General features: G+C 45.3%; 2 protein-coding genes across 10 annotated transcripts in view; one reads left to right on the top strand and one right to left on the bottom strand.

Moving 5' to 3' along the window:
* The window catches only part of tuft1a (tuftelin 1a), a 33,848-nt gene extending 20,614 nt beyond the window's left edge, over positions 1-13,234 (top strand). For all 7 annotated transcript variants that reach the window (XM_059980195.1, XM_059980193.1, XM_059980194.1 and 4 more), the window contains 7 exons: positions 930-1,040; positions 4,511-4,639; positions 4,725-4,819; positions 8,336-8,441; positions 9,362-9,445; positions 10,777-10,886; positions 12,256-13,234. In XM_059980195.1, the coding sequence (XP_059836178.1) occupies positions 930-1,040; positions 4,511-4,639; positions 4,725-4,819; positions 8,336-8,441; positions 9,362-9,445; positions 10,777-10,886; positions 12,256-12,319 (699 nt within the window). In that variant the 3' untranslated portion in view covers positions 12,320-13,234. The remainder of the gene's footprint in view (positions 1-929; positions 1,041-4,510; positions 4,640-4,724; positions 4,820-8,335; positions 8,442-9,361; positions 9,446-10,776; positions 10,887-12,255) is intronic.
* A 1,859-nt stretch (positions 13,235-15,093) lies between these two features.
* c9h1orf43 (chromosome 9 C1orf43 homolog) overlaps positions 15,094-25,451 on the bottom strand; it is a 28,921-nt gene continuing 18,563 nt past the window's right edge. For all 3 annotated transcript variants that reach the window (XM_059980199.1, XM_059980196.1, XM_059980197.1), the window contains 2 exons: positions 23,974-24,032; positions 15,094-23,220 (listed from right to left, as the gene is read on the bottom strand). In XM_059980199.1, the coding sequence (XP_059836182.1) occupies positions 23,025-23,220; positions 23,974-24,032 (255 nt within the window). In that variant the 3' untranslated portion in view covers positions 15,094-23,024. The remainder of the gene's footprint in view (positions 23,221-23,973; positions 24,033-25,451) is intronic.

The following is a 25,451-nucleotide window of genomic DNA, read 5'->3' as shown; positions in this document are numbered from 1 at the left end:
ATCCATATTTCCACAGGACTATAAGGTGTAGGGGGCAGAAATAGGCCATTCAGCCCATCAGGTCTGCTCTGCCAATTGATTTATTTTCCCTCTCAACCCCATTTTCCTGCCTTCTCGCTGTAACCTTTGACACCCCGACTAATCAAGAACTTATCAATCACCACTTGAAAGGTACTCAATGACTTGGCCTGCACGGCTGTCTGCCCAGTTCCTTATAAAGCCTCAACTTTACATCTTTGCTCATATTCAGTCCTCGCTAAATGAACGCTAACGTTGTATCTGCCTTCCTTACCACCGACTTTAACCTGCAGAAACTCTCCCAAGTCCCTTTCACCTCGGATTTCTGAAATTTCTCATGGTTCAGAAACCAGTTTGAAAACACCTTTATCCCTTCTACCGTACACTCTGCTGCCCTGACCATCCACCTCATGATTTTATAAAAACCTGTGTAGGGTCACCCCTCAGCCTCTGACACTCAAGGGGAAGAGGAAAAACCCGGCAGCCACCAGCTCCTGGTAGCTGTACCTACCTCCACCACTTCCTCTGGCAGCTCGTCTCACGTACCCACCACCCTCTGATCCCCTTTAAACCTCCATCCCCACCCCAATGAGCCTGTGCCATCCAGTTACACCCATGTGACCAATTAGCAATTTGCAATGTGGGAACGTACAAACTCTACAATCAGCAATGGGAGTTGAACTCAGGATGTTGATGCTGTAATTGCATTACACTATCTGCTACACTACCCTGCTGCTCCCTGGTTTTGGACTCCCCTCCCATGCCTTATCTACATCCCTGGTGATTTTATAAACCTGATTTCAAAGGTGGGGGGGGGAGAAGGGGAACACACCCAACAAGGTGGAGGCCCCATGAGGCTCGAATGGGGGAGCCTCATTCGAGGGGGTTTAACCATCTCTCCCTCTTGGCAGATGGACACCCGGGAGCAGGAGACAGAGCAGATGCGGGAGGCCACACGGAGGCTCTACAGGAAGCTGATGGATGCTGAGGGGAGACATGAGAGGGAGACAAAACTCTTGGAGGTGAGCGGGACCCAGCAAAGCAGGCCCATCCACTTTGGGCATCTCCTTTGTCAAAGACCATTGGAGGGCTCCATCAATAAACGTTCTAAGTAAATTTATTCCCAAAGTTACCATGATGCCTGCTAGGATGCACTGGGACACATGGTCAGTGTCGTAACCTGGTATCATCAGGTGTTTCAGGTCTTTCAACGTCAGACACCCTTGCCCAGGCGACCCAGCTTGTGTCCCAGCAGCATCGGTCCGCGGGTCACACCTCTTGATCCGTAGCCATCCAGGGGCTCGCTCCACAGCCTCTGTGGCTGTTGTCTTTGCAGCCCCTGTGATACCAAGGAGAGCAGGCAATGCGATTACCTTGAGATTAATTTTCTTAGAGGAAAAAAAGAAACTGTGTTGGTTGTTGATGCAAACGACGCAATTCACTGTGTTTCAAGTACATTTGTTAAATAAAGCTAATCTCCATAAAAAGGGTGGAGCAGAGGACAGGTGGGAATGACTCCCTGTACTGTGGAGCCCTGCCTTGCCTTGCTGGGGGAGGGGTTGGGATTGATGGACTGACTGAGCTTGTGTTCGGGAGGTTGATGTCTGGAACTTCTCCAGTAACACAGACTGTTGGTTTAAGGAGATGGTGGCTGGGTCAATCACCAGGCAGGAGAGACTCACCTCTGGCTCTGTGGCTCTGCCATTCATGAAGGTTTTATTTTACATCTGCCCCATTTTCTTGTTCTAACTCCACAATTCTTCAATTTCTTCGGTAACAAAAAATATCCATTGACCTGCCTTGAATATACTAGGGGACTAAGCCTCCACTGCCCTCCTGGGTGGAGAGTTTCAAGCATTTTCTGCTTTTTTTGGCTGAACACATTTCTCGTGTCTCCCCTGAATCTAGAAACAGAGACCCCTGCTTTGAGACACCCTGGCCAAACACGTCTCTACTCTCTCAAGTTTCCTAAGAATTTTGTGTATGATTGGTGTACAGGGATATTTCAATTTCTCCCCATGTTTAAAGAGAACTCTTCTATATTTAAACAAACTCACACTATTCCCACTTCTCACCATCCCACCCCTTCACTTAATTTTGCCCCCCCCAAAATCCCCCCCGATCTGTTTTCCACTCTGAACCCCTGACACAGCGCAAGCTGCCCCGAATCCCCCCGATCGGTTTTCCACTCTGAACCCCTGACACAGCGCAAGCTGCCCCGAATCCCCCCCGATCTGTTTTCCACTCTGAACCCGACACAGCACAAGCTGCCCCGAATCCCCCCCGATCGGTTTTCCACTCTGAACCCCTGACACAGCGCAAGCTGCCCCGAATCCCCTCCGATCGGTTTTCCACTCTGAACCCGACACAGCACAAGCTGCCCCGAATCCCCCCCGATCGGTTTTCCACTCTGAACCCCTGACACAGCGCAAGCTGCCCCGAATCCCCCCGATCGGTTTTCCACTCTGAACCCCTGACACAGCGCAAGCTGCCCCGAATCCCCCCCGATCTGTTTTCCACTCTGAACCCGACACAGCACAAGCTGCCCCGAATCCCCCCCGATCGGTTTTCCACTCTGAACCCCTGACACAGCGCAAGCTGCCCCGAATCCCCTCCGATCGGTTTTCCACTCTGAACCCGACACAGCGCAAGCTGCCCCGAATCCCCCCCGATCTGTTTTCCATTCTGAACCCCTGACACAGCGCAAGCTGCCCCGAATCCCCCCCGATCTGTTTTCCATTCTGAACCCCTGACACAGCGCAAGCTGCCCCGAATCCCCCCCGATCGGTTTTCCACTCTGAACCCCTGACGCAGCGCAAGCTGCCCCAAATCCCCTCGATCTGTTTTCCACTCTGAACCCCTGACACAGCGCAAGCTGCCCCAAATCCTCCCGATCGGTTTTCCACTCTGAACCCCTGACACAGCGCAAGCTGCCCCGAATCCCCCCGATCGGTTTTCCACTCTGAACCCCTGACACAGCGCAAGCTGCCCCGAATCCCCCCGATCTGTTTTCCACTCTGAACCCCTGACACAGCGCAAGCTGCCCCGAATCCCCCCCCGATCGGTTTTCCACTCTGAACCCGACACAGCGCAAGCTGCCCCGAATCCCCTCGATCGGTTTTCCACTCTGAATCCCTGACACAGCGCAAACTGCCACACAGCTTAGATACACACTTTATCCTCTCAAACGAGGACATCTTCAAAGGCAATGACTCAAGAAGGCAACATCCGTTATGAAGGCCAGAATGTGCCCTCTTCTCATTACTACCATCAGGGAGGAGGTACTGGAATCTGAAGTGTTTTAAGAACAGCTTCTTCCCCTCTGCCATCTGGTTAAGGCTGAAAGGTGTCAACTTTATGGGGAAAAAGTTACAGGGGTATTGCCTGTTACAGGGCTTGATGGCCTGAATTATTGAATTGGCTAGGACTATGTTTTCTAGAGTGTAGTTGAATGGATGGAGATAATATGAGGGATATAGTTATGACAAAGGCAAGCTGGCTTTTTCCACTGAGGTTGGATGAGACTCAAACTACAGGTTATAGGTCAAGGGTGAAAGATGAAATGTTTAAGGGTAACTTGAGGAAGAACATCTTCACTCACAGGGTGGTGAGAGTGTGGAACAAGCTGCCAGTGGAAGTAGTGAATGTGGCTTTGATTTCAATATTTAAGAGAAATTTGGATAGGTACGTGTACGGGAGGGTTTTGGTCAATGTGACTGGTCAGGTTAATAGTTAGGCATTGATTAGGTGGGCTGAAGTGCCTGATTTTTGTGCTGTAATGCCCTGTGAAACTACTTCTGAACTATTATTTCACTCATCCTTTTTTGCACCTTGTTTCTGTAGCTTACAGTAATTTTTGTATAGCATTGTACTGGTGCCACCAAACAAGAAATTTCATGACATACGGTAGCGATATTAACCCTAATTCTGATTTTCTCAAAGATTGCTGGGCCACGTATGGACCCGTGACGTATGTAATGAAACTGTGTGCCCCATGCAACAGGAGTTGTATTTAGGAACTGCACAGCATCTGACTGCAAGTCCAAGTCCCTGCAAAGAATTGCTAAGAGGATCATGGGGTGTCTCTTTCACCTGTCCGAGATCATTATCAGGAGCCTGCATATGCAGGGCTCTAAGCATTGTCAATGATCCTGCCCATCTGTCAACAATCACTTGACCCTCTGACGTCAGGCTGCAAGTACTCTAGCAATAGGACAAGAATTTAAGATAGGATACAGCTTCTTCCCGCAGGCCCATAAGACTACTGAACCCCCTGCCACCACCCAGGCCTCATCAGGTATATCGATTACTTTTTGTGTCATAAATGCACCTTATTAATTTTTCACTTATTTGTGGTAATGTTACTTTGTGTGTTGCGTGTGCGAGTTGTATGTACTGTGTTTGCACCTTGGTCTAGAGGAATGTGGTCTCAATTGGTGGTGTAGTTGTGTGCAGCTGAATAATAAACTGACTTGTACTCTGCCTGCTGTAGGATCAGGCTAGCCTGTACAAAAAGCAGCTGGGAGAGACCAGGCAATTGCTACAGAGTTCAGAGGAGACGGTGGTCCAGCAGGATAGGCGGATTGAGGAACTCCAGCGGTTGATGGCCGGAATGGAACAGGTGGGGGCAGAGAGCATATCTGCGGCTCGGCGGCAAGGGTGGGTGGCGATCCGAGTTCTGACAATGTCTCGTTATCTCCCACCAGGAGCACCGGATTCTGGTCACCAAGATGGAGGAGAGCGAGAGGCAGCTGGGGGAGATGAGGACACGGAGGCAGGATGCTGAGGCCCATCAGCACAGGTATGGCTGAGGCGGGTCGATGCCCCCACCCCCTCCCAGAGCTGTGGGGCAAAGTGGGCAGCCCTTCTCTCCACCCATGGTTGCAACCTGCGGCAGGACACAGTCTGCTGGAGGAACTCAATGGGTCGAGCGGCTTCAGTGGACGACATAGGAGGAACTGTCAACGCTGTGTCAACAGTTCCACTCTGTCCCAGATACTCTCTGACCTGTTGTGCATTGCTCCAAATTGCAGCATCTGCAATCTCCAGAGACTAAAGCTGAAGGACATAGCTTCAAGGTTTGGGACAGTAGATTTATGATCTAGTAAGACAAAGGAGCAGAATTAGATCATTCAGCCCATTGAATCTGCTCTGCCATCCCATCGTGTCTGATTTATTATCCCTCTCAACCCCATTCTCCTTCAGTCTCTTTAGCTACCTCTTTCACCTGCAGGCTTTTCATCTTCCCAAGCACCTTCTCATTAGTAACAGCAACAACCCTCATTTCTGGCAGATTGTTATTATCTTCTACAGTGAAGACTGGCACAAAATATTTAAATTCATCTGCAATTACTTTATCCCCCCATTACCACCTCTTCCTCTCCAGCATCGTTTTCCAGTGGTCCAATATGGACTCTTATCCTTTATATATCTAAAAAAAATTCTGTATTGTATTTTATATTATTGGCCAACATTTTTTCATACTTAATTTTTTCTCTCTTATGGCTTTTTGAGTTGCTTCCATTGGTTTTTAAAAACTTCCCAATCCTCTAACTTCCCACTAATTTTTGCTTTATTCTGTGCCCTCTCCTTTGCTTTTATGCTGTCTTTGACTTCCCTGTCATCCAGTTTCCTCAACCTCCCTTTAGAATACATTTTCATCTTTGGGATGGTCTTACCTGCACTTTCCTAAACGCTCCCAGAAACTCCAGCCATTGCTGCACTGCCGTCATCTCTGCTACTGTCCCCTGGCAAACAAATTTGGCTACCTCCTCTCTTATGGCTCTGTAATTCCATTACTCCATTGTAATATTGATACTTTAGATACATCCAATTTGGCTGCTGCTTCTCAAATTACAGGGTGAATTCTATCATATTATGAGGGACCATCTTAAGCTTACTCATCAAGTCTGGGTCATAACATAATGTCCAATCTAGAGGTCTCAACCACAAACTGTTCTAAAAAGCCATCTCATAGACATTCTACAATTTTTGTAGGATGCCGTAGCACACTACAGGCCCTTTGACCCAAGATGCTGACCTTTAAGGTCAGTCTAACTTTTCCCTTCCACATTGTCCTCGATTTCATTCAAAAAGTCTCTTAAATAAGAACATAAGAAATAGGAGCAGGAGTAGGCCATCCGGCCCATCGAGCCTGCCCCGCCATTCAGTAAGATCATGGCTAATCTGTCCATAAACTCAGCTCCATCTACCTGCCTTTTCCCCAAAACCCTTAATTCCCCTACTATGTAAAAACCTATCTAACTGTATCTTAAATATATTTAGTGAAGAAGCCTCAACTGCTTCCCTGGGCAGAGAATTCCACAGATTCACCACTCTCTGGGAAAAACAGTTTCTCCTCATCTCTGTCCTGTCTTCCCTGAATCTTGAGGTAATGTCCCCTAGTTCTAGTCTCACCTTCCAATGGAAACAACTTTCCTATCTTATCTATCCCTTTCAAAATTTTGTATGTTTCCATTAGATCCTCTCTCATTCTTCTGAATTCCAGAGAATATAGTCCCAGGCGACTCAATCTCTCCTCATAGGTTAACCCCTTCATCTTTGGAATCAACCTGGTGAACCTCCTCTACACTGCCTCCAAAGCCAGTATATCCTTCCTCAAGTACGGAGACCAGAACGGCACACGGTACTCCAGTACCCTGTATAGTTGCAGCATGACCTCCCTGCTCTTGAATTCAATCCCTCTAGCAATGAAGGTCAACATTCTGTTTGCCTTCTTAATAACCTGTTGTACCTGCAAGCCAACTTTTTGTGATTCATGCACAAGCACCCCGAAGTCCCTCTGCACAACAGCATGCTGCAATCTTTCACCATTTAAATAATAATCTGCTCTTCTATTATTCCTTCCAAAGTGGATGATCTCGCAATTACCAAATGTTATATTCCATCTGCCAGACCTTGCCCCACTCACTTAACCTAGCTATATCCCTCTCAGACTCTCCACATCCTCTGTACAATTTGCTTTTCCACTCAGTTTAGTGTCATCAGCAAATTTTGCTACACTACACTCAGTCCCCTCTTCCAAATCATCAATGTAAATGGTAAACAGCTGCAGGCCCAGCACCAACCCCTGTGGCACCCCACTCACCACTGACTGCCAACCAGAGAAACACCCATTTATACCAACTCTCTGCCTTCTATTGGTTAACCAATTCACTATCCATGCCAATACACTTCCTCCAACTCCATGCATCCGTACCTTATTTATAAGTCTTTTGTGCGGCACCTTATCGAATGCCTTCTGGAAATCCAAGTATATGACATCCACCTGTTCCCCTCTATCCACTGCACTCATTATATCCTCAAAGAACTCCAGTAAATTTGTCAAACTGGACCTGCCCTTTCTGAATCCATGCTGCGTCTATCTAACGGAACCACTCCTTTCTAAATGTTTCGCTACTTCTTCCTTAATGACAACTTCAAGCATTTTCCTGACTACCGATGTTAAGCTAACTGGCCTATAGTTGCCCGTCTTTTGCCTACATCCTTTTTTAAAATTGATGTGATATTTACTGTCTTCCAATCCACTGGGACCTGCCCAGAGTCTAGAGAGTTTTGGTAAATGATTACCAACATGTCTACTATAACCTCCGACAATTCCCTCAGCATCCTGGGATGCATTTCATCAGGACCAGGGGACTTATCTACCTTAACTACCTCTAATATTCCCCTCAATATGTTCCTCAAACCACCTTAGAATTATGGCCCCTCATATTAGTCATTTCCACCCTGGGAAAAAAGTCTAGCTGTTCACTTCACCTATGCCTCTTATCATTTTGTCCGTTATCCTCTTTCACTCCAAAGAGAAAAGCCCTGTGGCTCTCATCTAATCCTCATAAGACATGCTCTCTAATCCAGACAACATTTTGGTCATTGCCTCTGTGCCTTCTCTAAAGCTTCCACATCCTTCCTATAATGAAGCGACCTGAACTGAACACCAATACTGCCAAGTGTGGCTTAGTTGGAGATTTATACATATGTGTGCATGGAGACAAAGACACAGATGGAGGCACATACACAGCGCTGGAGGTTGGAACTGAACCCACATCTCTGGATCTGTGGGGAGTGACCTTACTTGCTGTACAGTGTGAAAGCATTTCAGCTCCGAGCACAGAACCGACCCAGTTGGCTGGATAGGACCAGATGGTCACTGTGGCCAGGAATCAGTCAGACTCTGACACCCCATTTTACCTCTCCAGAGTGAGCCTGCCGCACTGGCGCCACAGAAGCCTTCTCCACCTACTGGTCATGTGTTCAGCTCCCAAAGTTCAACTGTCTCTCGGTCTGTTTCCCACAGGTCGGAGCAGCTAGAGAACGAGGTAAAGACCCTGCGGGAGAAGATCTCCCACCTCAGTGACATGTTGCAGAGCCAACAGAGGAAAGTCCGGCAGATGATTGAACAGGTCAGTGCATGGATACCTGTATCTCTGTTGTGTTTGTTCTGCTCTGTGACCGGGTCGTGGAAATTCTCCGCAGGAGGGGGCGGGCAAATGGGACCAGCTCAGTTACCCTGGTTGGCATGGACAAGTTGGGCCAAAAGGCCTGTATTACTCTAACAGTCCCGGCCAGCACGTGCCATCTGCCCCAGGACGGCTGGGGGCTGCATATTTCAGATTCAGATTCATTTATTTACCACGTGTACATCAAAACATGAAATGCCTCATTTGCATTACCAGCTGGGGGCAGCTTGTATTCTGGCACCACACAGTGTGTTCACAAAGCTTGAGAGAACACAACAAACAGCAGCAAAGCTGGCCCCTTTCCTCCCTCCCCACCCACCCACACACGGACAGTCCTCCAACCCTAAGCTCCAGGCCTCCAGGTTTTGCCCAATGGGTTTCTGCTTCTTGTCTTTGGTATCAACCCCCCAGGGCTAGGCAGCAACGGGACTGTAAGCTCCAGGCCCACTGATTCACCAGCCTTTGTGCTTCCGGGTCACACAGACATTTGATCCCGGGCCAGGGACCCACCAACCTGGGACAACTTGACATCCTGAGAAGGTTGGGGTCAAGGGGTAAGAGGGCAGAAAGCCCCCTCACCCCCCTCCCCAGTGGGTGTGGGAGTTGTTAATGGAGAGAATCCTATTTTATTCCCATCGACTTCCCTACCGGAATCTATCCCTCACCTATGGTCTAGGAGTAACTTACCTTCTAAAATCCACTCATTAGGAATGATGTGCCAATACAGAGAGCACCCGAGGTGGGGATTGAACCTGTATCTGCTGTGCCGTGAGGCAGCTGCTTTACCAGTTGCGCCACACCGCATCCTGGATTACTAAGTACATGGAAATCAAGCCCAAGGATGTTTGTTTCTCTCTCCACAGCTTCAGTCCTCCAGAAGTCAGATTGAGGAGAAGGACCTGTTGATCCAGCAGCTGCAGGAGAGAGTTGAGCATCTGGAGTCTGAGGTAAGAGACTGATGGCAGCACCCAAAGGTGCATTTCATTAGAGTTCTCCGGGCTGAGGGGCTTCAGAGTGCCGGGGAGAAGATGTTTGCCCTTCTCTGAGCAGAGCAGATTAAGAAGAGATTCAACTGAGCTGTTTAAACTTGGCAAGGGTTTTGGAATCGTAGCGCAGAAACAGGCCCTTCAGCCCATCTAATCCATATCAGACTGTTATTCGGCCTAGTTCCATCAACCCACACCTGGACCATCCACATACTTACCCAAACTTCTCTTAAATGTTACAATCAAACACACATCCATCACTTCTGCTGGTAACTTGTTCCACACTCACACTATCGTCTAGAGTGAAAATGAAACATTCCTTAAATATTCAACCTTTCACCCTGAACCCATGACCTTTAGTTGTAGTCTCACCAAACCTCAGTGGAAAAAGCCTGTACCCTCTCTATACGCTTCATAATTTTGTCTATCACTATCAAATCTCCCCTTATTTTCTTACACTCTACGGAATAAAGTCCAAACCTTTCCCTACAACCAGGCCAAGTCCCGGCAACATCCTCGTAAACTTTCTGCCTTGTAGGTAGGTGATTAGAACTGCACACAATACTCCAAATTAGGCCTCACCAATGTCTCATATAATTTTAATATAACATCCCAACTCCTGTACTCAATACATTGATTTATGAAGGTCAATGTGCAAAAAGCTCCCTTTACGCCTTATTGACCCGTGACTCCAACTTCAATGAATTAGGTTCTTATTTCTCCTTGAAGGAATTCTGAACATTTAATTATTTTGTAATTACTTTCTGTGGGATGGAGTCAAAGGAGAGGGTGTGAGGGTGCAGGGACAGGAGTGAGCAGAATGGGGTAGGGTTGACCCGAGAGATGTAAGTGTAATTGTATCTTGTTCAAAAAAACATAGCAAGTCACTGATCTGGGGCTGGAACTTTCACAATGGAACAAGATGAGGTAGAACAATTGGACAATAGACCTACTGTTGTGTCTTTGGACTGTGGGAGAAACTGGAGCACCAAGGGAAACACCAGCAATCCTTGGCAAGGACCTACAGAGACTCCTTACAGAAGGCGCCAGATTGAGCTCCGAACTCCAGCACCCCAAGCTGTAATAGTGTCGCACTAACTGCTACGCTACTGTGGCGCCGGTTAACAGCAGAAGTTGTTGTTCATGGGCTGAGGCTCTTGCAAGCTACAGTAGGTGTTTACTCCCTCTGCAGGTCTCTGTCACCAAATCTCTGTTACCCCCACCCCGAACCTCCAGATGTTCCATTGTAGATCTGATGCACTCAGCCCTTCTCTTTGTGTCCTGTTTGGCAGAATCAGGAGTTGCAGGATCGAGCAGAGTACCTCAGCTCCAGCAAGGGCATACCCCATCACAGCCTGACCAAGAGCAGTGCCCAGGCACTTCCGGACCAGCACAGCCTCAGGTAATCACCGGCATCATCTCGTGGGGGAGGAGTGGGAGAATGGTCAGTAATGCTCCATCACAGCCTATTTGAGGGCTGTGCCCAAGGGGTCACCGGACCAGCAGATAATCGGCGGGGAGTGACCATTTGTGGAGGGGTGATTGGGAACCTCTGCCTTTATCCAGGCTCAGCCTTCAGCCTGCTGTTATCAGACCTCTCATGCTAAAACATGAACTCTTGACCTCACAATCCACCTTGCACGTGCACCTCAAGGCTCAAAGTAAATGTATTATCAAAGTTATCATATACTACCCTGATTCACTCACGTAAAGGCATTTACAGGAGAAAAAGTAGATTACAGAACAGTACAGGCGCTTTGACCTACGATGTTGTAGCAACCTCTTAACCTCCTCGAAGATCAACCTAACCCTTCCGTCCATGTTGCATTCTGCCACATGCCTATTTCTTAAAAGCTCCTTTCTTATCTGCCTCTATCATCACCCCTGGCAGTGCATTCCACACTATAAAAACATACACACACCCCTTAGGCATTTTTTCTAATCACCTTAAAATTATGCCCCTTAGATTTAGTCAATCCCAGCCTGGGGAAAAAAGTCTGGATATCCACGCAATCAATGTCTCTAACTTGTACACCTCTATCAAGTCACCTCTCATCCTCCTCCGCTCCCAAGAGAGAAGTCCTAGCTTGTTCAGCCTATCCTCATAAGACATGCTCTCTAATCCAGGCTGTAATGGTAGATCTCCTCTGCACCCTCTCTAAAGCTTCCTCATCCTTCCTGTGATGAGGCCACCAGAACTGAGCACAAGATTCCCAAGTGTGACCTAACCAGGGTTTTATAGAGCTGCAACGTTACCTTGCAGTTCTTGGACTCACTCCCCTGGGTAATGAAGGGCCACACTCCACATGCTTTATTAACCACCCCATCAACTTGTACAGCAACTTTGAGGTATCTATGGACAAGACCTCTAATCCTCCACACTACCGAGAATCCTGACGTTAACCCTGTATTCTGTCTTCAAAGTAAATTATTATCAAACTACAATACCTATTTTCTACCCTGAAATTAATTTGGGCATTTTTGGGCATTCACAGTAAATACAAAGAAGTTTATACAATTTCTACAACCAATGAAAAATTGCACAAAGACAGACAAACAAAAGACAACAAGCTGTCCAAATAAAAAAATAAGAAAAACATAAATATCAAGGAACATGAACTGGAGAGTTCTTGAAAGTGAGTCCATAGGTTGTGGAATCAGTTCAGTGTTGGGTCAAATCCAAAGCAAATCACTTCACAGTTTTCTGGGTTGAACTCCATTGTCATAATTATTTTCTTTGTGACTCAAGCCATTTTTCCTTCTCATCTTAGTAACAGACTTATCCTGGAACCAAAGAAACCCAGAGCGTTGATGCGGGTGTTGGAAAGGCAGTGATATTCTTCTCAGCTTTCAGACAGCCACCGCAAAGAACTTCTGGATGTGGAAAGCCACAGCTCTTGAGTCAAGCTTATCATCTGGAGGAGGCAGACTTTAGCAAATGGCACTGGTTCGACACCCAGTGAAACTCCTCCTACACAGTTCCCTCACATTCTCAGGGCAGCGTGGTTGAAGGAGCAACTCCAAGTTTTGCCTGTACTCAGCCTCTTGTTCCTGATCTTTGGACATCCAGTGGAGAGTAGTCAGACAGAGGATTTCCTCCTGAGCCCGAATGGCTGCCCTTGTTCGGGAGATAGTCATCTCTGGTGTTTCTGGAGGAGGAGCACTTAGTGACTGGTGGCCTTATGGGACCAAGTGGCCAGTGGCTAGAGTTGATGCTGGATAGATATGAGGTCATTTTAATTTGAAAAGAATGTGAATTTTGTAAATGCTTAAATATAAATTTGTCAATAAACTTTATTTTAAAGAAAAACAAATTAGAAACAGCAAGTTGGCCTTGACCTAATATTGGGTCCACATTGGTTAGAAGTTCCATGTCACTGCTGTGAAAGTCGGTGCTTAAGCCCAAACAGCATAGGTGAACACGACAGCTCCCAAATAGCAACAGTGGGTATTGGTAACCCACCTCCATGTTTCTGGTTGAAGGGCATCACAGTTAACATAGCAATTAATGTGATATTATTACAGCCCAGGGCGTTGGAGTTCAGAGTTCTATTCCAATGTCATACACAAGGACCCTGTGGAGTACGTGGGTTTTCTCCAGGTGCTTCAGTTTCCTCTCACAGTCCAAAGACATACTGGTTAATAGGTGAATTGGTCATTGTAAACTGCCCTGTGATTAGGCTAGGATTAAATCAGGGGTTGCTGGGCAGTGTGGGGCAAAAAGCCTGCTCTGCATTGTATCTCAATAAATAAAAACCCACATCTCACTCATGTGGAATGTACACTCACTCCTCCTCCTAGAACCTGTGCTGACTTCTGCCACATAAACCACCCAACCTTGTTTCTTTACTGAGATGGAGAACTGTGGATGCAGTCATGACAAGTTCACTAAATACCAGTCAATTTCTATTTATTTACATCATTTACAGAATTTATCACATTGGACTATTATTAAACATTTTGTTCTGAGCATTTTGCTTAAATACATTTTCTGAGTTGTACACAGTCCTGGTTCAAATTTACAACTGTAAAGAGAGGGTTGACTGTTCAGTATCATGCAGATCGATGGAGAGTCCTCTCTCCCCAACCCCTCTCGACATGTTGACTGTTTATTACCCTTCATAGATGCTGCTTGACTTGCTGAGTTCTTTCAGCATTTTCTCGATGTTGGTAAGACATTTAGGCTTTGTCTACATGCATGGCACCATAGGACTGGAGTCTGTAAACCGGCTCCACCTCAAAGGCTGGAAGCAAGCAGCAAGTAACTACAGTTTGACTCTGATGACTGAGAAATTGTTGGAAAAATATTGAGAGCTGGCACAAATTGGCAGCACGGCTTTAGCAAAGGAGAGCACGTCTGACCAACAACCCTTCTGAGAAAAGCACTCCATGTCGGTCTGAGCACTTCGTTGGAGAAACCGTGGGAAGTGGCAATCATTGTGACAAAATGTTCTGGATAATGACTCTCTGGGATTTTCAGGTATTAGTGGAAAGTCACTAAGAGATTGGTCCAGATACAAAACAGCTTGCCAGGAATGCCCTGTCCCAGGTGGTGGTAGAAGCAGATACAGTAGGGACATGCAAGTGACTCTTAGATAGACACATGGATGAAAGAAAATTGTAGGGTGATGTATGTGGGAGGGAAGGGTTAGATTGATCTTAGAATAGATTAAAAGTTCAGCACAACATTGTGGGCCAAAGGATGTGAACTGTGCTGTACTGTTCTAAACCCTTACATGACCACAGTCTTAGAACTTATTTTGATAGCTACTCAAACCCATCACACGTAGTAGGGGTGAGGTAACAACGGCCCTCTCAAGAGAAGGCCTGGCATTGAATCCTAATGGCTCTAAGCAGTCAGGGATGAGCAACAGCCTGGAACTGTTGCAGTCCATGTGGTAAAAGTGCCCCCACAGCACTGTAAAGAGGGAGTTGACTGTTGATGTCCTTCCAACCTTTTAGCAAGTTCTTCCCATTCTTTGAGTACAAGAGGAACATAGGCCATAAGTATTGGAAGGATATTAATGATCGATGGAGAGAGTACTTTCAAGAACTTCTTAACCATGAAGCAGAGGTTACTAACCAAATCCTCCAGAGACCTGGGAGAGAAGACAGTGGGGGTGGGGGTGGGGGGAACCTCCCATTTTGAAAGAGATCATGATACCATCAGGAGCCGAAAAGCAATAAGCCTCATTTCTACAGGATCCCAGCAGAGATCCTTAAGGAAGGTAGATGAGCACTCCTGCATTACATGCATGTCTTGCTCCTGTAGGTCTGGGAATAGGAACAATTACTCTCAGAGCTCAGGGATGCTCGAATAGTGAACACATTCTAAACAGATGTGGCAATTACAGAGACATCTCCCTACTGTCAACAGGCAAAGTGCTTGCATACATAATTGTCAACTGAATCCTTCCGCTTTCTGAAGACCTCCCTGGATCACAGTGTGGTTTCTAGAGGAGCCACATGATCTTCACAGCATGCCAATTACAGGAAAAAAGGCTTTCATAAATTTAACAAAGGCAGTTGATACAGTGGACTGTCAAGCTCTCTGGCACATGGCTGTCCTGACAAGCACCTACAAATACTGAGCCTACTGCACGGTGGCATACAGTACCCAAGGTCCAAGAGAAATTTATTATCAAAGTACATATACAGTTTTGTGCAAAAGTCATAAGTACCATATCCAAGATTTTTTAAAATATAAATTGTTCTAGGTGTTTATTGTCTTCTGCATTAGTGTGTAAGTCAAAAAGAGCAAATTTTAGATTTCTAAACATTTACATTCCAAAAAATTAAATGTTAAGAGAAATATTTGTATTTCATTAAAATAACATTAAGTAATAGCAAACATGAGAAGAATCTGCAGATTCTGAAGTCCCGATGAAGGGTCTTGGCCTAAAATGTCAACTGTTTACTCTTTCCCATAGAGGCTGCTTGGCCTATTGAGTTCCTCCAGCATTTTGTGTGTATTAAGTAATAGACCACTTTTCAAATAAAAGCTTGATTAGTTTGTAGGTATGTAGCCCAGCAAACTAAGATAACCAGCTGCTAAAGATCAATAACATAATGAGTTGAATGAACTAACCTGATTAACTAAAACAGAAATGGTAAAAGATGAGGGTGCAGCAGATGTGACAGTTTAACCTTCAAATCATCAATTCTTGCACCATGGGCATAGCAGCAAGACACAAGGTGATCATCTTGCATCAGCAAGGTCACCCCCAAAACAGAAACTTCACAGCAGGAAGGTGTTTCAAGATGTGTGTCCAAGCTCTTCCGAAGAAGCACAAAGAAATGAGCAAGGAAGAGGACCAAAAATGTAGTCAGCCATGGAAACTGAATGCAGCAGATGAGATGTACATCAAAATAGGGGAGCCACAGAGTCATAATTAGCTAGCCATCTGAACACAAGCTGGGGTCTGATCAGCCCCAGCTGGGTCACCTGGAGGAGGGTGTATGATGTCGAAAGACCCGATGAACATCACCGAAGATGTGTCCAGAGGCATCAGTAGATGCACGTACACAGTGACGACCTCCCGTCTAAATCGGAAGAAGTCCAGCACTGCTACCAGCTCTAAACTCACAGAAACCACTGGAACCCAAGTACATACCTCTACAGACCAGAGCAGTATTGTCAGAAGTGGTCTTCATGGAAGAGATGCTGCCAAACAGCCATCCCTCTGAAGTGGAAACAAAGCCAAGTGACTCACCTAGGCACAAAAACACAAGGACTGGGGTGCTGTACAATGGCAGCAGGTGTTCTGGACTGACAACTCAGAATTTGAAATTTTCGGCTCAAACAGGAGGCAAGTGCTGGAGAACTCCAATGGATGAATGTTTACAGCCAAGGTTCCCTGCAGGTTTGGGGGTGCATTTCTGCAAATGGGGGTTGGTGATCTGATCACAGCTATTAGAATTCTCAATGCTGAAAATTACAAGCAAATTCTCATCCATCATGCACTCATCAGTGAGGTAGGTCCCAATTTAATTCTGCAGCAGGATAATGATCTCAAATACACAACCAAGGTCGTAAAGATTGATATTCAGTGAAAAGAACATACATTTGAAATATCTCAAAAATTAACTGCTCAAGAACATAGCATTTTGGTTGCGCATAAGCCAACAGCAACATTGGGGACAGTACTTTGCAGATTAAAAGAACGAACCAATACGGTCCACAAAATCCAATGCAAGGATGGCAGTAAATATTGCATTGGTCAAACTGGGAGCAAATTAACGACAAGGGTCCACGAACACCAACTGGCTGTAAAGTGGCACGATCAACTCTCCCTGTCTCTAACCATGAAGATCGAGAGGGGGCATAAATTCAACTGGGCATCAGTGAAAGTCACTGCGCAAGCAAACACGCAGTATGCTAGAGAATTCCTAGAAGCGTGATTTCCGTGAACAATTCTGTAAACAGACATGTTGACCTCAATTCTACTTATGAACCAAAACAGGCAAAATGCTAGATAACATGAAATTGGCCACGCAACCGATCAGCTACGAGATTTCCTCACCACGTTCTAATTCTGTAATGACCAATCAGATAATTGATAAGTAAATAATGGTCAAGCATTCGGAGGACACAATCAACAGGGCACTGATGATGTCTCTTCGTATGGTGATGAAACACTGGCAAGTAAAATAGCCAGGATCGGAGAACAACTCAACCCAACCATCAATCACCCGAGCTCCACATTCTCTGAATTATTTGCAGAAGAATAAGAGTCCACAACAGATGGGATGCTCCACAGAGCCCTGATCTCAGCATTAGAGTTTGTCTGGAGGGACAGATGCAAGCCAGACAGCCAAATTCTGCAGCAAGATGCTTGGAACAACCTACCAGCTGATTTTCTTATAGAACTGTGTACCCAATGGAACCGATGCAGTTTAAAGGCAAAGGGTGGTCACGTCAAATACTAATTTGATTTAGTGGTTTTTTTTTAAAACCGTTTGCTGCACTTTTTGAAAGCTTATTTGCTTTACAGATTTATTTTTATTTATTTTTATAAATACGTGCCTAAGATTTTTGCAAGGTATTGTATGTCACCATATACAAGCCTGAGATTTGTTTTCTTGCAGGCATTCACAGCAACTACAAGAAACACAGTAGAATTAATGAAAACCGCACCTAACAGGATGGGCAACTAACCAATTCAGCAATGGATGTGCTGAATTCAAACTTTTCTCCATCAAGACAGGAGTCAAACAGGGATGTATCCACATTATTTGCCATCTTTATTGCTGCCACCCTTCACCTTATTGGCCAAGTTCAGTCACAGGGGATCCAGACTTTTCAACCTCAACCGGTTCAAGGCCAAGAACAAGCTCAGCATCACCATTATCATGGAACTTCAGTATGCAGACAAAAAATGCATTCACAGCACATTCTGAAGAAGACCTCCAAGGTATCTTGAATACCTTTGCCAAGGCAGATAGAGCCCCACGTCTTGTTCTGAATACAATAACAGACACAAATGCTACAAACCCCATTTCCAGAAAAGTTGGGATATTTTCCAAAACGCAATAAAAACAAAAATCTGTGATATGTTAATTCACGTGAACCTTTATTTGACTGACAAAAGTACAAAGAAAAGATTTTCAATAGTTTTACTGACCAACTTAATTGTATTTTGTAAATATACAAAAATTTAGAATTTGATGGCTGCAACACACTCAGCAAAAGTTGGGACAGAGTTAAAATAAGATTGAAAAATGCACAGAATATTCAAGTAACACCAGTTTGGAAGACTCCACATTAAGCAAGCTAATTGGTAGCAGGTGTGGTATCATGACTGGGTATAAAAGTAGAGTCCATCAAGGGCTCAGTCTTTTCAAGCAAGGATGGGTCGTGACTCACCCCTTTGTGCCAAAATTCATGAGAGAATTGTTAGTTCAAAAGGAACATTTCCCAACACAAGATTGCAGAGAATTTAGGTCTTTCAACATCTACAGTACATAATATTGTGAAAAGATTCAGAGAATTCAGAGACATCTCAGTGCTTAAAGGGCAAGGTCAGAAACCACTATTGTATGCGCATGATCTTCGAGCCCTCAGGTGGTACTGCCTAAGAAACCGTCATGCTACTGTGACAATTATAGCCACCTAGGCTCGGGAATACTTCGAAAAACCATTGTCACTTAACACAGTCCGTTGCTGCACCCATAAATGCAACTTGAAACTATTACACAAGGAGGAAGCCATACATCAACTCTATGCAGAAACGCCAGTGAGTTCTCTGGGCCCGAGCTCATCTCAAATGGACCAAAAAGACTGTGGAACCGTGTGCTGTGGTCAAATGAGTCCACATTTCAGCTAGTTTTCAGAAAAAACGGGCGCCGAGTTCTCCGTGCCAAAGATGAAAACGACCATCCTAATGGTTATCAGCAAAAGGTGCAAAAGCCAGCATCTGTGATGGTATGGGGGTGCATCAGAGCCCACGGCATGGGTGAGTTGCATGTATGTGAAGGTACCATTGACTCTGAGGCGTATATTAGGATTTTAGAGAGACATGTGTTGCCATCAAGGCGACATCTCTTCCCGGGACGTCCATGCTTATTTCAGCAGGACAATGCCAGACCACATTCTGCACGGGCTACAACAGCGTGGCTTTGTAGACACAGAGAGCGTGTGCTTGACTGGCCTGCTGCCAGTCCATATCTATCTCCTATTGAAAATGTATGGCGCATCATGAAGAGGAGAATCAGACAATTGAGACCACGGACCATTGAGCAGCTGAAGTCTTATATCAAGCAAGAATGGGCAAAATTTCCAAATGCAGATCTACTACAATTAGTATCCTCAGTTCCAAAACGATTAACAAGTGTTATTAAAAGGAAAGGTGATGTAACACAATGGTAAACATGCCTCTGTATCAACTTTTGTTCAGTGTGTTGCAGCCATCAAATTCTAAATTTGTGTATATTTACAGAATACAATTAAGTTGGTCAGTAAAACTATTGAAAATCTTTTCTTTGTACTTTTGTCAGTTGAATAAAGGTTCACGTGAATTAACACATCACAGATTTTTGTTTTTATTGCATTTTGGAAAATATCCCAACTTTTCTGGAAATGGGGTTTGCCCCTGCCCAACCAGTCCTCTGTAAAAGGTGGCAACATCACCCTCGAAAATGTAGACTACTTTCACTACCTTGGCAGTATTCTCTCATCAAAAGCAGAGTTTAACCACTGCCTGAGTAGTGCTAGTGGAGCCTATGCAAGGTTAAGGAAGAGTCTTAAGACTGCGATCTACAGGTCCAAACTTTTAGTCTATAGGTCCTTCTACATTACTGTATGGAGCTGAATCATGGATACCTGAAAGCCCTGGAAAATACCTACAAAAGATTGAGGACACACTAGAGGAGGCCAAGATGACCATGATAAAGCAACGCAAACACCAATTGACAGGTCATGTCATCCAGATGCTTAGCTCACATCTCCCTAGATCCTTTACTCCCTTGTTGAAGGAAGGTCAGTGAGACCCTGGTGAGCAAAGGAAATGTTTTAAACATTAAAATCAGCCTGAAGAAATTCAACATTACATCTAAAAATACATTGTACTCAATAGATACATCTGGAGGAAATCTGTTCAAGAGGGAGCTGTGGTACGTGACAGCGACCTCTGCTGTGCCGCAAAGAACAAACTGAAGTCGCAAAAGGAGGTACTGAACAACCTCAAGGCCCAACCACTAACCACAGCCACCACATACTCATGTCCATACTACACCAGAATATGTAGTTCCAGACTGACCTCCATCTGAGGACCCCCCCAGCCCCTAGGAGACCATCACACTCAACTTGAGTGACTGCACTACCAGAGAGGGAGTGCCAGGATTCAGATCTGGTGCAGAGAACGGCAGATAGCTCTAAGACAGGATGGTAAAGCTCCCTGCAGGAAACACCAAACATTGAAGTACACCTTAGGTTTCCCATTTCTGGATACGAGTGAGGTGATTATAAAGGGCTGTGAGGAATCTATTCCTGGAGAAACAAGGGTGGATGTACTTGCCCAAGAGCGGCTGATTCCAAGGATAATAGGGCTGTCTGTATCCTCGAAAAAGAATGAGGACTTAGCTTACAGACACACAGAATTCATAATCAACATCTTCTAGCCAGTGTCAAAGACATTCAGGCTCCACTAGCCATAACTAAAACCACCAACTGTGCACTTGGAACAAATTAAGCTTGAATTCCAGGTCAATAAGGCAGGAGGTGACACTGTTGATTGATAAGGCCACTAGATGGCAGTGCTTCACACAAACTCCCTGCAGAACCTTGATGCAATGTCTAGCAGTATTTGGGAATCTAATACCAGCTAGAAATTAGAAGTGTTCATATTGGCTGACCTTTTATTCCTATACTTCTCTAATGCCCATCACATTTCATTAAAAATGTTACAAAGTCCCCTTTTAAAAAAAAATAACGGAGGACATTTTCCTCAAAAGGTATGCGGTTTAGCAATACCACAAACTGTACAGAAGCAAGCTCTCCTACACTCAAAGTCTCTTGTCTTTTTCCAGCTTTCCCCCCTCCCTTCCCAACTGCCCCCCCCCCCAATCATCTGGTTCCATATGTCCCTTCAGGACATGGGATTCATTAAATCCAGCAGAGCCCTGATGACCTTCACCAATTTGTACAGATGTACCATAGAAAGCATCCTCCTTGGATGCACCATTGCTTGGTACATCCATTGCTCTGCCCAAGACGGCAAGAAATTACTGTGGACACAGCCTAGTCCATCGGGAAAACCAGTCTCTCCTCAGTTAACTCTGCCTGCATTTCCCACTGCCTCAGGAAATGTAATCAAAAACACCTCCTAATCTGGACATTTACTTTTCTCCTCCAATCAGGCAGAAGGTTCAAAGGCTTGAAAGCTCATACCACCAGGCTCAAAGACAGCTTCTATCCCGCTGTTATCAGACACTCATTCCACTATGATTAACTCAATCGAGTTAATTCCAATCTACTTTGTTGTGACCTTTCCACTTTGTTTACTTGCACTGCCTACAACACAATATTCTGCATTGCGATTTTCTTTTTAGTACCTCAAGATACACATGATCAGCCTGAAAGCATGCAAAAGCTTCTCACTGGATCTCCATACATATGACAATAATAAACCAATATAGGCTTCCTTTTAGATATCTTGTCCAAACAGAAATACCTTCTCTACCTCTCCCCTCCAACAGCTTCACTTTTCTAAAGCTGAACTGTACATCCTTCAAGAATGGGTTGTAGTATTGCCCTTTGTAAAGTCTCTTGAGGGATTTGTGTATTAAGACCAGCTCTGTAAGTCTCACCAAAACTCAATGCAGATGCAAGACCAAATCCACTACCTGAGGAACCAGACCTCGGAGGTGAGTTGCAAAGTAACCTGTACTTTTATTCAAAGGACAATAGTTGGATCACTGTAGTGGGGTGACCCGACAGTAAACAGCAAAAGCCAATTTCTAACTCTCTCTGCGCAGTCTCAGACATGGAGGAGAGACTGTAGTATTGTAGAACTGCACAGGTCCCTGCTTATCTTAGCTGGGAACAGTGCCTACAAATTCAGAGCTGAATCCCAGCTTGTTATGTAGTGGGGGGGGGGGGGCAGGAAAACATGTAGGGCCTTGACCTGAAGCAATGACTGACCATTTTCCTCCACTGACCTACCAAGTTCCTCCAACGCTTTCTGTGTTGCTTCAAGAATGTGGATGGGAATTCTCAGTATCTGAGAATCTCTGGGAAGGCCGATATTTATTTCCACAAGTCAGGGCCAGATATCCTATCAAAGGCGTTCCCACTGAATAGAGTCACACAACACAGAAAAAGGAAATTGAGGCCACCACATTCCCCATGTCCCTCATCCCATCACCAAGACTGGGAACTAAAAGCAGGTGAACCCTTTACCTTGTTATAAAGCAGGCAGAGACACGGGCAAGTTGGTCTGTCAGCGAGAGGGCTGCACTGACCAAAAATGAACAGTCTGTGCAGAAGAGGCAGTGTGACTTTCACCTGGGCAAACACGCCCAGGACCCACCCACTTTAATGTTAGTGAAGTCACTTCCATTTACACAGCACATCAGAGTTGCAATGGACCACAGGAAAGCAACAGCTGAGGACACCAGACGCTCGGTCTGGACAGCAAGATTTCATGGAGTGCCATTCAGGGGGCTGTGGAGATGAGGCCCAAAGCTTTACCGAGACAGGGATGTCGAAACCAAGTGTCTATAAATCACCAGTAGTCTTCAGCACCAGATCTGTCCCCACCGGTACCATACCCTGGTGTTATACAGTGACAGACTCATCCCCATGGGTACCATAGCCCGGTGTTATACAGTGATAGACCCATTCCCACTGGTACCGTACCCCAGTGTTATACAGTAACAGACTCATCTCCACCAGTGTGGACTGTGCCAGAATCAGAGAGCTCGCAGCTTGGAAGGCCTCCTTCAGGATGCACTGGCTAACAAAAGTCATGACCCTGGCAAAATCTCCGTATCCTTACACTTCTCGGGTAGTGGGTCACCTCAGATGCAGGCTGCAGGATCATCACAGCGTGCTCTCCAGTGTATTGTAGTTGTCCTTGAAGCTCTTCAGCTCAAGAAAGTGCTTGGGCCTCTTGCTCTTGTTGGATGGGAGGTAGGTGACCTGAATGGTGCTCGGCGAGGAGGCCTCAGGAGCAGGGGTCAAATCCTTGGCTGCATTCTGGTGTTGGGCCTGGCTCCGTGCACCCCGGGCTTGCAGGCTGTCAGAGGGAACACAGGTTAGCCCGGACCAAATCAAGGCCACCTCGAACCACCCACCACCAGAGAGAGGCACAGAAACCGAGTTCCTCCAGCATTTTGTGTAACCCAAAGTCCGGTTCACTATTTTATGCACAAGTACATGTACTCACTGGGAACTCTAGTAGGTACAAAAGCTCGTTAATGCAAATATCTAATCATGTGGCAGCAACTCAATGAATCAGAGCATGCAGACATGGTCAAGAGGTTCAGTTGCTGTTCAGACCAAACATCAGAAATGTGATCTGAGTGACTTTGACCATGGTGCCAGATGATGCGGTTTGACCATCTCAGAAACTGCTGATCCCCTGGGATTTTCATGTACAACAGTCTTTACAGTTTACACAGAATAGTTCAAAAACCAAAAAAAAAAACAAGTGGCAACTCTACAGTGAAAACACCTTGTTAATGAGAGAGGTCAAAGGAGAATGGCCAGACTGGTTCAACCTGACAGGAAAGGGACAGTAACTTAAATAACCAAGCGTTACAACAGTGGTGTGCAGAAGAGTGGCTGCACGCACACGTTGAACCTTGAAGTGGATGGGTTACAGCAACAGAGGACCACAAAGATACACTCAGTGGCCATTTTATTAGCTCCAAAAGGTGCAATGAAAAACTTGCAGCAGCACTGAAGACACGAAGTTCCCAAATTAACACAAAGGGGTGGAGAAAGTGTCAGTGGTTGTAAAGGTCAGAGAGAATCCACATATACTCACATGGAGGCCAGCTCGTTCACTGCATGCTGGTACTTCTGATACTCTGCTTTTCCAAAGGCCTGCAACGGGGAAAAAAGATCAGGTACGTGAATGCTTGCTTGTTCTTTCAATGTCCAGGAGAATAAACAGAAGGCAAATGCAATGTCAGCACTCATTAGAGAGGATTGGAATAGAAAAGCAAGAATTTAATGTTGAGGCTTTATAAGGCATTGGTCACATCACAATTGGAATATTGTCAGCAGTCTTGGGTTCCATATCTAAGATAGAATGTGTTGGCATTGGAAAGGGTGCAGAGATAGATTAAAATAATGATCTCGGGTATGAAAGGGCTAAAATATGAGGAGGGTTTGATGGCTCTGTACTCTAGAGTTTAGCAGAATGGGGGGCTGGGGGTTCCTCACTGAAGCCTAGCAAATATTGAAAGGCCTACATGGAGTAGACACGTCGAGAAAGTTTGTAGTAGTGGGCAGTCTAGGACAGTGAAAGACCTCCCTTTAGAACAGGGATGAGGAAGTTCTGTAGTCAGAGAGTGATAAATCTGTGTAATTCATTGTCACAGATAGCGGGGAGGGGGTGTCATTGGGTATATTTAAAGTGGAGGTTAGTAGTTTTTTGATTTGTAAGGGCTTAAGACGCAGGAGCAGAATTAGGTCACTTGGCCCATCGTCTATTGCATCATTCCATCATGGCTAATTTATTATCCCTTTCAACATTCTCCACATAACTACTAACCAAGAACCCCTTAACCTCTGTTTTAAATATACTCAATGACATGTCCTCCCCACCATCTGTGGCAATGAATTCGACCGATCTGCCATCACCTGGCTAAAGAAATTCCTCCTCTATTTTAAATGGACATTCCTCTATATTTAGTTTAAGGGGAACATGAGGATGAACCTCTTCACTCAGAGGGCAGTGCAAGTGTGGAATGAGCTGCCAGAAGATGCATGTTCAATTGCAACTTTTAAAATAAGTTTGGTTAAGTACAGGGATGGGAGTGGTATGGAGGGCTATGGTCAATGGGATTGGGCAGAATAGTTCAGCATGGACTAGATGGACCAAATGTACTGTAGTGCTGTATGACTTATTGTGTTGACTTTTATCACCTTGCTATATAGAAAGGATATTATTAATCTGGAAACAGCACAGGAATGATTTGCTGCCAAGTTATAAGGAGAGGTTGGATAGGCTGAACTTTATTCCTTGGAGCATAGGAGTTGAGAGGTGATGTTAGATTTGTTGGAGTGTAAAATTGGTATTTTTTTTTAAAAACCTTTCTTATGCTTGCTTATATTTCTGTGAGGGGTGATTGATAAGTTTGTGGCCCAAGGTAGAAGGAGTCAATTTTAGAAAATCTAGCACGTTTATTTTTCAACATAGTCCCCTCCTACACATACACACTTAGTCCAGCAGTCATGGAGCATAAGGATCCCTTCTTTGTAGAAGTGGTCCACTGCAGGGATGATTGATAAGCTTGT

Source organism: Hypanus sabinus, chromosome 9, assembly GCF_030144855.1.
Source record: "Hypanus sabinus isolate sHypSab1 chromosome 9, sHypSab1.hap1, whole genome shotgun sequence".
NCBI classification, from domain to species: domain Eukaryota; kingdom Metazoa; phylum Chordata; class Chondrichthyes; order Myliobatiformes; family Dasyatidae; genus Hypanus; species Hypanus sabinus.
This window is presented reverse-complemented; position numbering and strand designations above follow the sequence as displayed.